The sequence below is a fragment of the Malania oleifera genome, chromosome 7 (genome assembly GCF_029873635.1).
Source record: "Malania oleifera isolate guangnan ecotype guangnan chromosome 7, ASM2987363v1, whole genome shotgun sequence".
In the NCBI taxonomy this organism is placed as follows: domain Eukaryota; kingdom Viridiplantae; phylum Streptophyta; class Magnoliopsida; order Santalales; family Ximeniaceae; genus Malania; species Malania oleifera.
Window position 1 is genome coordinate 52,861,817 of NC_080423.1, and position 15,840 is coordinate 52,877,656.

Consider the following 15,840-nt stretch of genomic DNA (forward strand, 5'->3'; position numbering starts at 1 on the left):
ACAAAAATAAATTACAAAAATTTTTAGGATGTTTAAATTATGTTGCAGACTTTATTCCAAATATAAGAATTTTAATCAAACCTGTATTTGAAAGACTTAAGAAAAATCCTCCAATATGGGATGAAGAATGCACTCAAATTGTTATCAAGATTAAAATTCTAGTCAAAACCTTACCATGCCTTAGTCTTCCTGACCCTAAGGCCTTTATGATTGTTGAAACAGATGCCTCTAATGAAGGATTCGGAGGCATTCTTAAACAAAAGGTTGATTCAAAGGAAACCTTAGTTAGATTCCACTCAGAAGCCTGGTCAGGTCCTCAGATTAATTACTCAACTATTAAAAAAGAAATGCTTTCAATCATTTTATGCATTCAAAAATTTCAAGATGATTTGATTAACAAAGAGTTTTTACTTCGAATTGATTGTGCTAGTACAAAAAACATTATTGAAAAAGATGTTAAAAACCTTGTTTCAAAACAAATTTTTGCAAGATGGCAAGCAATTTTTTCAGTTTTTGATTTTCAAATTGAATTTATTAAAGGAACATCAAATTCAATTTCAGATTTCTTAACAAGAGAATTCCTACAGGGAAATTATGGCAAGAAGGCAAACTGCAAGTGACTTTTATTCAAAGCCCCTTCCTCAAAAGCTCCAGAAAAAATTTCTTTATCAAATAGATTTTCTCCTCTTGAAACACCTTCAAAACCTCAAACCCCTAACTTCAAAGATATCATGGAAGGAAGAGTGTCCTCTCCTCATCCTTCTCCCTCAAAGAATTCCCCCAAAGGATACTTTACCAAGTATATTTATGAAGATTTATTTCCTGTCGAACTTGAATGGGAAGCATCTCAACCATTTGAAGTTATCAAGAAATGTTTCTTCAGAGGATGTCATTTTGACACTCCTGATATTATCAAAGATAGAAGATTTTATGAATTAATCCTTATTGAGACCAACTCGGTTATCATTGATCATACATTTGATCTTCAAGAACCCCAAAAAATAAATTTTTCAAAATTAAAGATTATCAAAGTAATTTCTCCTTCTGAATGGGGACAACATCCTCGAACTTCAAAGGAATTTAAAGGAGTTTATATTCCTCGAACTTATGATTATCAAGATTATCAAAAGGCCTAGTAATTTGTTTTCTACGTAAGGAATTTTACTCACTCCTAGTTCATTCATTTTGATCAAAAAATTATAAAAAATTTTCCAAAATGGTTTCTCACATGGTTTTCTTACTTTGGTGCCGAAGCTAGAATTTTTCCAAAATACATTCAAAATGATTTTGATTTATTCAGAAAAAATTTTAAGCTCCCTTTAGATTACTCAAAAGGACGCCTTGAGGAGACTGCTAGCCTCCTTTTCTTCTGTTCATTTTTAATGATCACTTGGATATTCTGCTAGGATTATGTTTTGGTTTCACCAGCTGACAGTTCATTTGGTCATTCCAAGACCTTACGAAAAATCTTCAAAATTCGTTGGTGGGATAAATTCATTATGCCTGAAGGTAAAGTTCGTACATGGCTTTCAAAGTCCCATTGTCCAAAAGTCCCTATTATTCAAAAGGAAAAGAAAATTGCTCTTGAAGGAGATGATGCCATGTTTACTGTTTCATCAAGAAAGTCAAGATCCTCAACAAAGTCAAAATTACTCAAAATTATTGCCCAACTCAATTCAGATGATTCAGGATCTGAACCCGACTCGCCACCCGCTCCAAATTTCAAACTACTGGGATCTGATATTGACTCCTGGTATAAATTTATTCATGACCCTGAGGAAATTTCCTCGAAGGAAACTTAAAAAAGAAGGTACTCTTTATTCAAGATTGACAGGCCATACTGTCGGTACTCTTTATTCAAGATTGACAAGACATTCTGTCAATACTCTTTATTCAAGATTGACAGGCCATCCTGTCGGCTTCTCAAAGAAATTACCAAGAATTTTACAGTTGTTCGCCATTCGGTCGAGCTTTTATTATTTTATTGTAAATTATGAGTGTGTAAGGTTTGAGTGTTTTACACCTGTCCACCATTTAGGGCCAAGGTTGTATTTTCTTTCAATACTTTTTAAAGGTGGTGGGTTCCCACACAAATGCAGCCGTCCATGTGCTGTCACCTTTATTTAAAGTATTTTGTTTTGTTGCGTCGACTCACGTGTCCTGTAAGGAATCTGAGAAATCTTAGTGGTCGATGGGGCCCATTGAGCACCCGCACTATCTTTCCCAGACTCCAAAATGTTTCAATTCCAAGCCAGTCTGCCTATAAATAAGGAGTCTAGTTTTCATTTGTTCCTCACACCAAGTTGAGGGTTTAATTTCTCTTAGAGAAAGCCTGAGTCTTCGAGCTCCACTCAACTTCTCTCTTCTCCCATCCCTCTTAACTTCTGTAAGTCCATTCTCTTATGTAAAAGTTAACAAAAGCATTTAATAAAAAGCCTTGCGAATTGTTTTCATAAATTACTTTGCTTTCATAAGTATGCTCTACACCTGCGACTTTGTTCGATCTTGTGCATCAGAAAAATTGCTTTAATTATTCATTTGCTCTTTATTCTCAAAGATTGCTCAAGGGTTGTCTGTCAAGCCTGGCTTGACCAGTTATTCAGACATAATAGCAAGTCCCCTCCAACGGACTCTTAGTCATCCCTTAAATATGAAAATACTTACTTTCAATTTGCTCAAACTATTTATGATGCTTATGTCCTTTTGCTTGCCAATTGTTTAACTTTCCTTGTTTTAAGAGTGATCTGGGTGTGAAATGGTATCAGAGCCAAGTTATATTCATTGCTCTTTCAAAAGTTTTCATTTAAATATATGTTTTGATTTTCACTAAGCGTTGGTAAGGCAGTGAAAATCCGTTGGTCAGCCCGCCGAAGCCAGGAGAGTGTATAGGGTGGTCCCGGTGCCGTTCCCGACTAGGAAAACCTTAAAACATATTTTTATTAAAACCAAGAAAGAAGATGGATAAACTAGTTCAAAGTATCATGAACAAAGGAAAATTCTTAAAAGAAGTTAAGAATAAACAAGATGAAACAAGCAAAAGATCTGACAAGAAAGAATTACAAATATCACTTGGCAAAATTGAAAGAAGATTATCAAATTGGAATGATAAAAGTTTACCAAGTCAAGATTCAAACAAGATCTGGAAGACATTCAAAATGATTTGATGACCACTCAATTCGGATGATTCACGATAATTTTGATAAAATATTCTTCATCTTTCTCAATTGATCCTTTATGTTTAATAATCTGGCTTTCTGATCTGGTCATCTTCCCAAATTTTTTTTTTTGTATTCCTCTTTTATTTTCAACATTTCCCAAATTTCAAAAGAGTGCTTTTTTATCGTATTTTGCCCCTTTATTTTTGCAATAGATATTGGCAATCATATATTTGTAAAAAAAACTGTGCATTGACTATCATATTCATGTCAGGGATACAAGGGGGCGAACCCGCGACGGTGGGCGGGTGCGAGCGATTGCAGCGGGCGCTGCTCGAGTGCCACCGGCGGATCCCACCGGGACCGACACGGGAGTCCGCCTGCCGTCACCTCAACCGAGCGCTTGCTGAGTGCGCGGTTTCAGTCGCCTGCCCCAACGAATCAGAGGCGGTGCGCAGCCTCTGCTCCAGCGGCGGGACCGCCCTTAAACGCTCACAGTGCCAACAGGCGCAGCTCTCTCTTGCTGTTTGTCTCTCTTCCCTTCAGCAACAGTAAAACCATCTGTTCATCTCCTAAATCCAAGCCCTCAAAACAGCAGCAGTGAATTAGCTTCTATGGTGTACGTGTGCTTTGATTTAATTCATTGTTTTTTTTTTTTTTCTTCCTCGTACGGTTTTCGAATGTGTGTTCATTTGTTACCTTCTCTTTTTCTCGAATCAGATTTCGAGTTTTATTATTTTGTTCTTCGGGAGACGCTTGCAGTTAGATAAAGAAGTTTGTAATTTTTTCCCCATTTCGTTGTATCCCTACAATTTTATTGGAACTAATGGAATTCTCTGGATATATAACTCTTTGGTATAATAATTGGGTTCTGTTTGACGGGTCGATTGAAGCTGTTGGTATAGAATTCTGGTACTCCAACCATTGGCGTGTACTGAATGATCAATTACGGTGAAATGCTTATGAAAACCGAAGAGCAGGAACATAAGATGACAAGCTACTAAGTAAGCCTATGATTATTTCTGTTTGATTTAAATTGATAAGATTATGATGATCTGCTAATTGAATTGCTTTCAGAAGTGGTCGAGTGTCAAAAGTTGGAATGCACATTTGTGTATGAGATTATGTCGGTGATTACATTTATATTGTATGATTTTAAGGTTGGAATGCACATGTAAGGAGCTGCATTGTTTAAGAAACTTCAGAAATGTTCTGCCAACCCATTCAGTTGAGCCCAAAATAACGCCCTTTTATTGTTGTCTCAAAATCCTTTCTATTGCATGTAGTTATTACACTCTATTTGCTTCCTGCTTGAGCGAAAGGAAATATTAACAGCAGAGATTTATTGAATGCCTTCTGGCTGCATCTTTGCTCCCAAATTTTCAGTTGTGTTTCTTCTGATTATATGTCTAGTAATGTGTAGGCCATTACCATGCTCTTTCATTTTTAGTGCAGCTAGGTGGTCTATGAACAGATAATGGTCTTAACGAATTATAGTTTTAGCTTGAGAGAGCACATTGGTGAGGTTTGGCTTTTGTGTTCAACATTTCCTTATGCTTGAGCTGGAAGCAATAGAAATGTGATAACTACATGCGATCTCCAAGGAATTGTGACGCAAAGTTCAAAAGGGGGCTACTAACGACAAATGGTTTGATGTTAGATTCTTCCCACAACTAGCCTTTGTTCAATCTTAAAAATGGACATTTGGTCATAATCTGTTATCTTGAAATGAAAATGAAGGGAGATACATTCTTTTTTTCCCCATTAGTTTAATCCTTTGTTTATTTTTGAGGTTAATAAGTTTCTTTTTTTCCCCATTAGTTTAGTCCTTTGTTTATTTTTGAGGTTAATAAGTTTCTGGGCAAAAGACTCTGAAGTTTGGTAAAAAGACGCGAACCACACCCGAGGTTTCAAAAATTCCACAAACTTTTCCTTGAGATTTTCTAGCTTGAAAAATCTCACCAACTATCATAAAGATTTGATTTTCAAGACACTTATATCCTCTCATTGGAGTTAACAACGGGTTAAGTGTCTTATAAATCAAATTATGGGATATAAATATTGCAAGAATCAAATGTTTAGAAGGCCTTTGGATTTTTGAAATCATAGGGAAAGGTTTGCAGCATTTTGCCAACCCTCAAGGGAGTTCAGTTTCTTCTACAATTCTACCATAAATTTTTTGAGTTATTAAAATTAGCAGGTGATGTTAAAGAGTTTGATGTCTAACTTTTAAATGATCAAGTGGTGCATTCAACAAATAATTTAGGTCCACTAGGTGAATGACAACATTTTCACTTATATAACAAAGGTTATTCTATTAATTCATCATGAACTTGGAATTGAATTAAAAGCTAAGACAAAATATATGCCATTTTAGAGTGAGTTTGGCTGATTTCAGTCACTTAATGATGGAAAAAGGCATAGCTTTGATGAACAAGGATTTACCTGTGCCTATGGAATTACATATATTCCCCTCTCTTTCCTCTTGTGGAGTGCTATGAGTTTTGCGAATGTAATTGTGCCACTTAATTTTCCCTATATTCCCTTCTGTTCTAAGAAAAATAGAATACTCATGCTTAAGAAGCATGAACACAAACATGTAACATTATAATGCAATCACAACAATGCCACAATTTATAAATAAATAAAAATAGGATATGCACTGTTGACTCTATGAATCCAATCATGTTTTGATAATGACAAATCACTTGATATTTGACCTATGCATTGAGATTGTGAGCAGGAACGTTATTTAGCATGCATGGAAGGTGAGCAAGTCATGGAAGCCACAAGGATTAAAGTATATAGAACCTGGCACAATCTATGAAACTAAAAAAGTAGAAGAATGAAGATGTAAGCGTCAAGTTCAAGATCATCATGGGAATGGGTATTTAGAATTAATTGTATTTGCATACTTTACATGATATAGTTAGAAGCTCAAAATATACCCTAAACTGACCTTAGGACACATGAATCTTATGAAAATCTTCTAGGGTTAAACATGGACTTAGAGACCTTATTTCAAAACTCAGAAAATGTTTTATAAGACATCAAAGTAAGAAAGCAAAAAGGATTTTGAAAATCAAAATAAAAATTCTAAAGTTGGTCTGCCCAAACGAGTGAGGTGTACCCTCAGAAGCCTAAAGATGCGCGCTCAGACGACTGAAGTTTTACTTCAGACGTCTGAAGTATTTCTTAAGAAGACCGAAGAATTAGTTTATTCTGCTGAAAATTTATTTTTTGAAACACAGAACAGGTAGAACACTCTTAAAAGACTAAACCTTTAGTTCAGTTGTCTGAGCTGGGACTTTAAAAGACTGAACCTACAATTCAATCATTTGACCCCGTGTCCAAGCTATAATTTTCAGTACTTTAAGGAACATCAGAAGACTGAACACGATAGCTCAGTTGACTGACCCTGCGGAGATTTTAAATTTTTCAAATTTAAATGTTATAAAAACTTGAGGGATATTCGAAGTATCTAGGGCAACAAGGACACTCACTCTACAAACACTCCCAAAACCCTAAAAACACAAGAAGCGAGAGTTTTAGAGAGATATTCACACATCTTGTGCTATGTGTACCTCCATACCAAGACTTTGCCAATATTCTATTGATTTCATACTCTTTGGGCAAATCATTTCAACTTTTCAAAGGGATTTCATTTACACATCTTGAAAACAAGCTTTGGTGATTGAGGTTTGGTAAACAAGGGATTGGTTTGTGTTTTCAATATATAGATATCTTGAAGATTTTTCATATCTCATACTCATACATCTATTATTCTTATTGAGAAGAAAAATTCTTGTGTTGTTACATAAATATTTATTTGTGAAAGGATTTTCTAAACATTGAATATTTACTGATCTTCAAGTTCCTATTTTCATTCAAAGACTCAATATTTTGTTATTGCGAAATCTACTTGATTGAAAAGTCTAAAGGTTCTAAATATATATTGATGAGAAATATCTTGTGAAAAGTTTTGTTCAAATCTTTGCATTATTCAAAGTCACTTATTTTAGTCTAAGATTTAATTTTATAAATTAGTGGATAGCAAGAACATATATCTTTTGGTTCTTGCATAAAGTCTTTTGAAATTAAACCCTAAGATCTTCAAAATTCTTATTTAAAAAAAAAATCAATTTTTGGGAGATATTGACTAAAGGGTAATTTTTTTTAAGCATGTCATTCATATAACGATTACATCATTACATACATACTGAGCTTCAAGTTTTATCATATGAATATGTGTTATGATTTTTTATTGTACTAACTAGCTTGGTTAGAAGTAATATTGAGTGTTGCATAATTGTAATCATGGTTCGGGCTGTGAATCGGGTTTGAGGAGAAAGGTGTATCTCTTGTAAGCAACGGAGTAGAAGGAAGTTGTACCTCTTGTAAGCAGCGAATTGTAAGGGAAGCTCCATCCCGTTTAAAGGAGCAGAGATTTAGTGGAATCCTTGAGTGGGTTGCTCAAGGTGAGGACGTAGGCCTGGTTGGCTGAACCTCGTAAAATTGTGTTTGCATCTCTCTTACTCTTAACTTATTTTTAATTTTCGAATTGTATTTAAATTATTTGTGCATTGTGTATGTGTTGAACACTTGTTACATCTGTGAGTAATTGGGTAAAAGTGTATGCTTGACAAAGACACATATTAGATTGATTAATTGTGAAACATTAACCTTGTTATTAGGTAACTTGAAAGTTTGTAATTGAAAGTTTTTCGAAATTTGATCTTAAAAGTCATAATCTTTTAAAATTACCCAATTCACCCCCTCTTGGGATAACACCGTAATTCACTTTTGGTATCAGAGCGAGGTTACATAGACTTAACCGTTATTTTTGTAAAAAGATTACATGGCACACATCGGTGTAACTCCATTCGGTGAGGGACACTCATCCACTAGACCACCTATTTTTTGCGGTGTAAATTACACCTACTGGAAAATAAGAATGAGTATATAGCTTTTAAATGTTGATTGGAAAGTGTGGAAAATTTTATCTAAAGGAAATTATGTTCCTATGAAAGTAGTTGACAAGATAAATGTTCCTAAGACTGAAGATGAATATACAGAGGAAGACTAGAAATATGTGCAAATAAATGCTACTGCAATGAACTTGCTATTCTATGCACTAGATGTAAATTAGTTTAATAGGGTAATGGCCTGTAACACTAAAGAGATTTGGGAAATATTAAAAGTCACATATAAAGGTACTAAGGAAGTAAAAGATAGTAGGATAGACATGCTTACTAGTGAATATGAGGCATTTAAAATGACTGCTGATGAATCCATTCAATCCATATACACTACATTCACACACATCACGAATTCTTTAAATGCTCTTGGTAAATCTTACCCTACTTATGAGTTGATCAGGAAAATACTTAGGGGACTACAGCCAATTTGGGAAGCTAAGGCTACTGCAATAGTAGAAGGAATGAATCTGAAGGAGATGTCAATTGATGAACTAATCAAATCACTCATTACTTATGAACTAGCAATAAATGAAAGGAAGAATGAGCAAAATAAAGCAAAGAAAGTTACAGCACTTAAGGCATCATCTAACTGCTCTAGTGAAGGAAGTGATTTAGAATCGGATGATAACATGGCTCTACTCACTAAGAAATTTGGAAAGTTCATGAGAAAGAACAAGAAATACATAAGAAAATTTAAGGACTCAAAAACAGAAAAAGGAGAGTCAAGCATAAGGAAGCAAAAGGATGATCTTCCTACATGCTATAACTATAGAGAAGTTGGGCATATCAAGCCAGATTGTCCCCAGCTGAAGAAAGCGTCTAAGAAAAAGAAAAATGCACTAAAGGTTGGTTGGGATATTCACAGTACCAATAATTCAGAATCTGAATCCATTGATGATGAGATTGCAAATCTATGTCTGATGGCTCACAAAGACCACGAGGTACAATCCTTTTGTTCTGCTTCATCTTATTATTCCAGTGATTCAAAAAATGAAAATAGTATGCTCTCATATGATGAACTGCAATAGGAATATTTGTATATGTTGACCTTATAGGTCATTCCCGATTTTGATAATGACAAATACTCAGGTATTTAATGTCTATCAAATTTGTGTACAGGTCCATATGAGCAAATCACTTGATGGCATATGTAAACTCCAAGTCTAAAGATCCAAAAGAATTCTTTTTAATTGTAATCTATATAAATTTGGGTCTGTAATAGTAACATAGGAAAAAGTTCTGTAATAATCCTTGCATATCATGCATGTAAGTTCTAATAAGCTCAAAAAGGACTTAGAAAGACCTTAGGTCTATGCACAAGCACATAAGATGTCCCCAAAATCACTTATAATATCGCGGGAATTAATTAAAGTGAAAATGGACTTATAGGTAAAAATTGTGAGGCTTTGGGTGACCAAACCCCAAGTGTTCAAAACAGCTCGGGCGACCAAACCTTTGATGAGTCAACTTCATGACTTGGGTTTCAAGCGACTAAACCATTTTGAACATACCATCCACGAGTGACCGAACCTTGTTTTTAACTTTTCCCACCAACTCAGCAACTTGAAATTTACGTTCAAAATTGCCTCAAGCTACTGAACACATGGATTCGACAAACCAAACTCAGGGCCAGGCACCTGAATTGTGGACAGTGTGGGAATTATCTGCTTTAGCAAACCAAACTCATACTCAAGCGACCGAACTTCGAAAAATAGCTTTTTTCATTAAGTCTGTTCAGGTAACCTAACCGTGGTTCAGCCACCTGAAACTCTTAAGTTGTCTTATATTTTTACCATCATTAAGATGGTTAAACAGGGTTATTTTTGCTAAACTTTTTTAAAACAAATTTAAGAATGCCCTATATGTCCCCAACGGCTATAATTTTTCCAATGCCTATATATACAAGTTCATTTGCAAGGATTAGCAAATAATTAGCAAATTGATTAGTGAGAAATCCTATGAAAAATTCCAAAGGCTATATTTTCCATACTACTCTCAAATACTCCCAAACACTCTCATACTTCATTTTTCTTGATTATTCGAGCCTAGAGAGAGAGTTTAAATTAGTTGTGCTTCATTCTAAATAGCCTTATACTCTCACTTGATCTTTGTATTGCTTGATTTTTGTTGAGAGTTTTGGCTAGAGTTCTTCCCACTAATTTAAATAAATAAATATTGTTTGGGAAAACTCATTTGCTTTAGGGTCTTTGCATTGACATTGCAAGATTCCTTAAACATTCTTTTGTGTGCAAAATATTTTACAAAGCTTGATTTTCAAACAACTCTTGTGTTTGATACATTTGAGAGAATATTTTTGAGTTGTTTGAATGTTATTATTAGCATCTTTGAAACACTAATCTGATATTGATATTTGATATACTTTCCTTTCAAAGATTAGTTTGGTTGAACACTCTTGTGCATATTTGAGATTATCACTATATTGAGTGTTGATTGCACATAAACACCACTAAGCTTATTGTTCTTACATGTTTAGTGTATTGTGATTATTACTGGTACATGTCTACTTGATTAAGAAGCATCATATTTGTACACACCTTTTATTGAGAAATCTGTTGTATTATAGACATGGCCTGAGGGGGCAGTAATCTAACCCAGGAAAGATTGTTTGTAAAGGTTGAGGTTAGACCTGTGCTAATTATCATGGTTATATTTAGGTGTCGCTCTACCCCTTAAGTGAATCTATAGTGTAATCCTTATGCTGGTGAGCCAAGGTGGGGACGTAAGCAGTTTGCCAAACCTCGATAACATTTCTAGTGTTGTCCATATTTATTGCTTTATCATGCATGTTTAGTTAAATTACTTATGCAATTTAAAATTTCGTTGAATTGATATATTGATTTATTTTATACGCATTATATTGACCTTAGGCTTGTATAATACTATTGTTAGTGGATTGACATAGGGGATAAATTTTTAAAATACCAATTCACCCCCTTCTTGGGATTACAGTAAAGTTAGCAATTGGTACGAGACTAGTAGCTTAGACTTAATAGTTATTTTGCAAAAGATTTAGATGGCTCATAGCACTGTAACCCATTTTCCTGAGAGACCCTTTTCCACACGCCCTTCGATTTTCAATGGTGTCAATTACACCCTCTGGAAACAGAGGATGCGCATCTATCTTCAGAACATTGATTGGAAGGTGTGGAGAGTTGTCTCTAAGGGAAATTATGTTTCTATGAAAACTAAAGGTACAACTAGAGTTCCTAAGACTGAAGAGGAATATAATGATGATGGTGATATGAAAGTTGTTAGTTTGAATGCCAGTCATGAATAATTTGTAATGTGGTCTTGACGTTAATGAATTTAATAGAGTTATGACATGCTCTTCTGCTAAAGAAATATGGGATAAGTTAGAGCTCACATATAAGGTTACTAGGGATGTGAAAGATAGTAGGATTGATATGTTGACCAGTGAGTATGAAGCATTTAGGATGAACATTGGTGAGTTCATTCAGAACATGTACACTAGATTCACACACATCATAAATTCACTACATGCATTAGGAAAGATATATCCTATATATGAGATGAGTGGGAAACTCCTTAGAGGCTTATGTTAGCTTTACTGTGATCCCAAGAGGGGGGGGGTGAATTGGTATTTTTAAAATCTATCCCCTAGGTATTCCTCCTAACAGCAGTATGTTCACAAACCTACAGTCAATCTAGTGCAAGTAATACAAGTATATCAGAAATTAAGTGAAGCAGTTTAATTAATCATACAAGCACCAGAAAGCAATAAAGAGAGAGTGACACGCAGATATGTTATCGAGGTTCGGCCAACTGCCTATGTCCCCGCCTTGGCTAACCAGCACAAGGATTATCACAATAACTTGCTCACTTAAACAGGTGGAGCGGCACCTATACAAACCAAGTCAAATTAACACAGGGCTAACCTCAACCTTTAAACCAATCCTTATTGGGCTGGATTACCACCCCCTCAGGCCACGCCTAGAATCTCTCAAATGTACAAACAAAAGGTACAGTATAAGGGTGCTTTCACATAAAGCAAATTTGTACCACAAATGCGCACAATCACAAACACCACAAATGATTTAAAATGTAAGCTCAGTGTGGTCTAAATAGTTCAACTCTCAAAAATATTTTCTATCAGTGTAGTGAGTACATAAGAGTATCAACAACAATCTATGTATTTCAAAATGTTTCAATCAAATGTGTTCATACAGAATATCAAGCAAACCTCAAGAATATCAATCAGTAGAATATCTTAATCATATGAATATGTATATGCTTGGATTGCAAAATAAATAATCTTTGTATTTCAGCAAATGATATAGACTTGAATGGATATTGCCACAAAGATTAATGTAAGAAACACAAATATCTTTTCACAAATAGTTCAATAAAGATTCCACAAGATATTTGAGTAAGTTTGAAAATGTTTTTGCAAACCAAAAAAAAAATACAAACTTCCAAAAATATTGCAATGAGAATGCAATAATCAGAAGTTCACCACACGCCTTCTTAGGGTAGGCTTATTAGTAAAGCCTCCTAAGAATGCTTAGGTTATGCTCTCGTTATAAAAATCGATTCAAAACATTTCAAACAATGAGAGCAAAACCTTTTTGAATATACACTCAAAGCTCTTACAAAATAATTTTCAACTTGAGAAGGAAAGCTGGAGTGTTTGTAGGGAAAGTATGAGCAATAGGAATCAAAAGAGAGTATTTTTGCTTGAGAGAGAAATTTTTAATCCTTTTGCTAATTGATGCTTAATTCTCCCAAATGAAAGGATATATATAGACATGCCAGAATTTTTGACCGTTGGGGACCTATTAGGGATTGTTAGAAAATTTTAATGATGTTTAAGACATTTTAACCCTGTTAAAAAATATTAACTGTGGTAAAAAAATTAGGTGCAACCCGAGAGGTCCGGTCGACCAGAACAAGTTCGGTCGACCACGACTCATATGGTTCGGTCGACAAGGGGGATTTTGAACTAAGGGCTCGGTCGACCAGGAGAAGGCGATTTTCAAATCTCTGAGGTTCGGTCGACCGGGCCATTTTGAACTGGCTGGTTCGGTCGACCAGACAATTGGGATTTCTCCCGAGGACCCTCGGTCGACCAGGTAGTTGGTGTACAATCCTGGCTCGGTCGACTAGATGGTCAAAATGTTGACTAGAGAGGGTTTCGGTCGACCGGGGCTTTTTGAACTATTTTGGTTCGGTCGACCAAATGGTCAAAATGTTGACTAGAGAGGGTTTCGGTCGACCGGGGCTTTTTGAACTATTCTGGTTAGGTCGACCAGGGCCTTGGTCAACTGTTGACCCAGGCTTGGTTCGGTCGACCAGGCCAAAATGAACTGATTTGGCTGGTCGATCGAAAGTGCACCATGTGTGCATTTCAGTCCAATTTTGAAACATACAAACCCTATTCAAGTGCCTAACAAACATAGGTGCAAATGTGAGTGTCCTAAGGTCACTTGGAGTCCAATTTGAAGACACCGAAAAAGTCCAGTGTTGGTCAACCGAAAACCCTAAGGTCTTTCTAGGGTCACTTTAAGTCTGTAACTAGTTTAAGCTTACAAAATAAACCATGCATGTGATGTGTGTGCTTATTACAAAGCAAATATCCTAATTACTATTAAAGACCAAATAGATATGAAATGCATTACAAAAAGAGATTTGGTCTTCAACTTTACTTTCTCTTTGTGTCGTCATTGTATCTGCTAATGTAGACCTGCACATGAACTAGATATTCATTAAATATAAGTGTATTTGTCATTATCAAAATCGGGCGTGACCTATAAGGTCAACAACTTACCTCCTGTTTGGGAAGCTAAGGCTATGACTATATCTAAGGGTAGAGACCTTAAGGCTATGTTACTAGACGAATTAATAGGTTCACTTATCACCTATGAATTAGCTATTAATGAGAGACTTAATGAGCACAATAGGCTAAGAAAAGTAACTACCCTAAAAACGTCTACTAATTCATCTAGTTAGTGCATCGAACTTGATTTTGGAGATGATATGGTCATGCTAACTAGGAAATTCAGCAAGTTGTTCAGGAAAAACAGTAGGCCATACAGAAAGTCTAGGGATTCTGTATCTAAGAAAGGAGAGTCTAGTAGAAGAAAAGAAAAATAGAATGCTCCCACATGCTACAATTGCAACAAGGTTGGGCAAATCAAACCTGACACTTTACTGAAGAAGGAGTCTAGGAAAAAGAAGAAAGGCATGAAAGCAAGAACTTCATGGGATAAACTAAGTTGTAGTGATTCAGATTCAAACCGTCGTGATTCAAAGGTTGCTAACATATGCTTGATGGCACATGGTGATGAGGTATTGTCTTCTTGTGCTTTATTTTCATATTATTCTTCTAATGATGATTGTAATTCTAATAGCATGCCTACTTTTAGAGAATTGGGATTTGAATATATTTGTGTGTCTAAACTGTTAAATAAAATGACCAAGGATAATGATGCTTTGAAAAAGAAAGGCAAAAATTGGTCAAAATTATTTGAAATTGCTAAGAACTCTCATGCCTCAATTCTTAAAGAAAAAGATTTGAAAATTGCCGAGCTTGAGAAAAAATTGGAGGATAACTCCAAAATTATTTTTAAATTTATTAAGAGCCAATGAAATTTTGAAAAACTCATTGGGCCCCAAAGAAATTCTCTTAGCAAAGAGGGTCTTGGTTTTAATGGTGTTGAAAATGTGAGACGAGCTAATTTTATTTGGGACATTTTACACGTGAATAAAAATCCCAAATCCCACCTAAAGATCCAAGGCGTCGAATGAAATGTTTTAAATGCAAGCAAATAGGTCATATTCAGTTTGATTGTCCACCTAGAAATAAACATGTGAAAATTACAAAAGTGTGGAGAGTCAAAGGTGATCCAGATACTAACCCTTGTGGACCCAACAGAATTTGGGGACCAGCGTCAGTTACTTACTACTCATTGCAGGTGTGTTTGAGATCGTCCTCCTCCAAGGACAAGTGGTGCCTAGATAGCGGGTGCTCATGGCACATGACCGGCAACAAGGCCAAATTCATCCATTACTCCCAAGGATGGATGATGATGTTTTACTGGTTGATGGACTAAAACATAATTTGCTGAGCATTAGTCAACTATGTGATAAAGGCTATAGGGTATCATTTGAAAATGATAAATGCATAGTTGAAAGTAAATCAAATAATGAAATTCTTTCCACTGCAGATCACCATGAAAATGTATATACTACTACTTTTGATAATCTAGCTTCACAACAAGTAATATTTTTTTTTTTTTTTTTGCAATAAATGAAGCTAGTTGGTTATGGCATAAGCGCTTAGGACATGCTAGCATGGACTAGTTGTCAAAACTAGTAAAAAAGTACTTAGTGAAAGGTTTGCCTAAAACACCATTTGTGAAAGATAAAATATGTGATGCATGTCAAATGGGTAAGCAAAATAGATCAAGCTTTAAGAAAAAGAAAATCATATCTATCACTAGACCACCTGAAATGTTTCACTTAGATTTATTTGGTCCTAATTCAATGCAAAATCTAGGTGGAAAATCATATGCTTTTGTGATTATTAATGATTATTCTAGGTTCACATGGGTGTTGTTTCTCTCACATAAAAATGAATCATGTGAACAGTTTACTAAGTTATGCAGGAGAATCCAAAATCAAAAAGGTTATAAGATAACTCACATAAGAAGTGATAGAGGCACTGA

General features: G+C 35.2%; 1 protein-coding gene across 1 annotated transcript; it reads left to right on the forward strand.

The window, feature by feature from the left end:
• Positions 1-3,390: 3,390 nt before the first annotated feature.
• LOC131159808 (uncharacterized) lies at positions 3,391-4,016 on the forward strand. Its single transcript, XM_058114980.1, has one exon. It carries the CDS (start codon positions 3,423-3,425, stop codon positions 3,708-3,710), a length of 288 nt encoding a protein of 95 aa, XP_057970963.1. The 5' UTR covers positions 3,391-3,422; the 3' UTR covers positions 3,711-4,016.
• Positions 4,017-15,840: the final 11,824 nt, after the last annotated feature.

Excerpts from the sequence above, each read along its gene's own strand:
- LOC131159808 (XM_058114980.1), top strand. The coding sequence starts at position 3,423 with ATGTCAGGGATACAAGGGGGCGAACCCGCGACGGTGGGCGGGTGCGAG.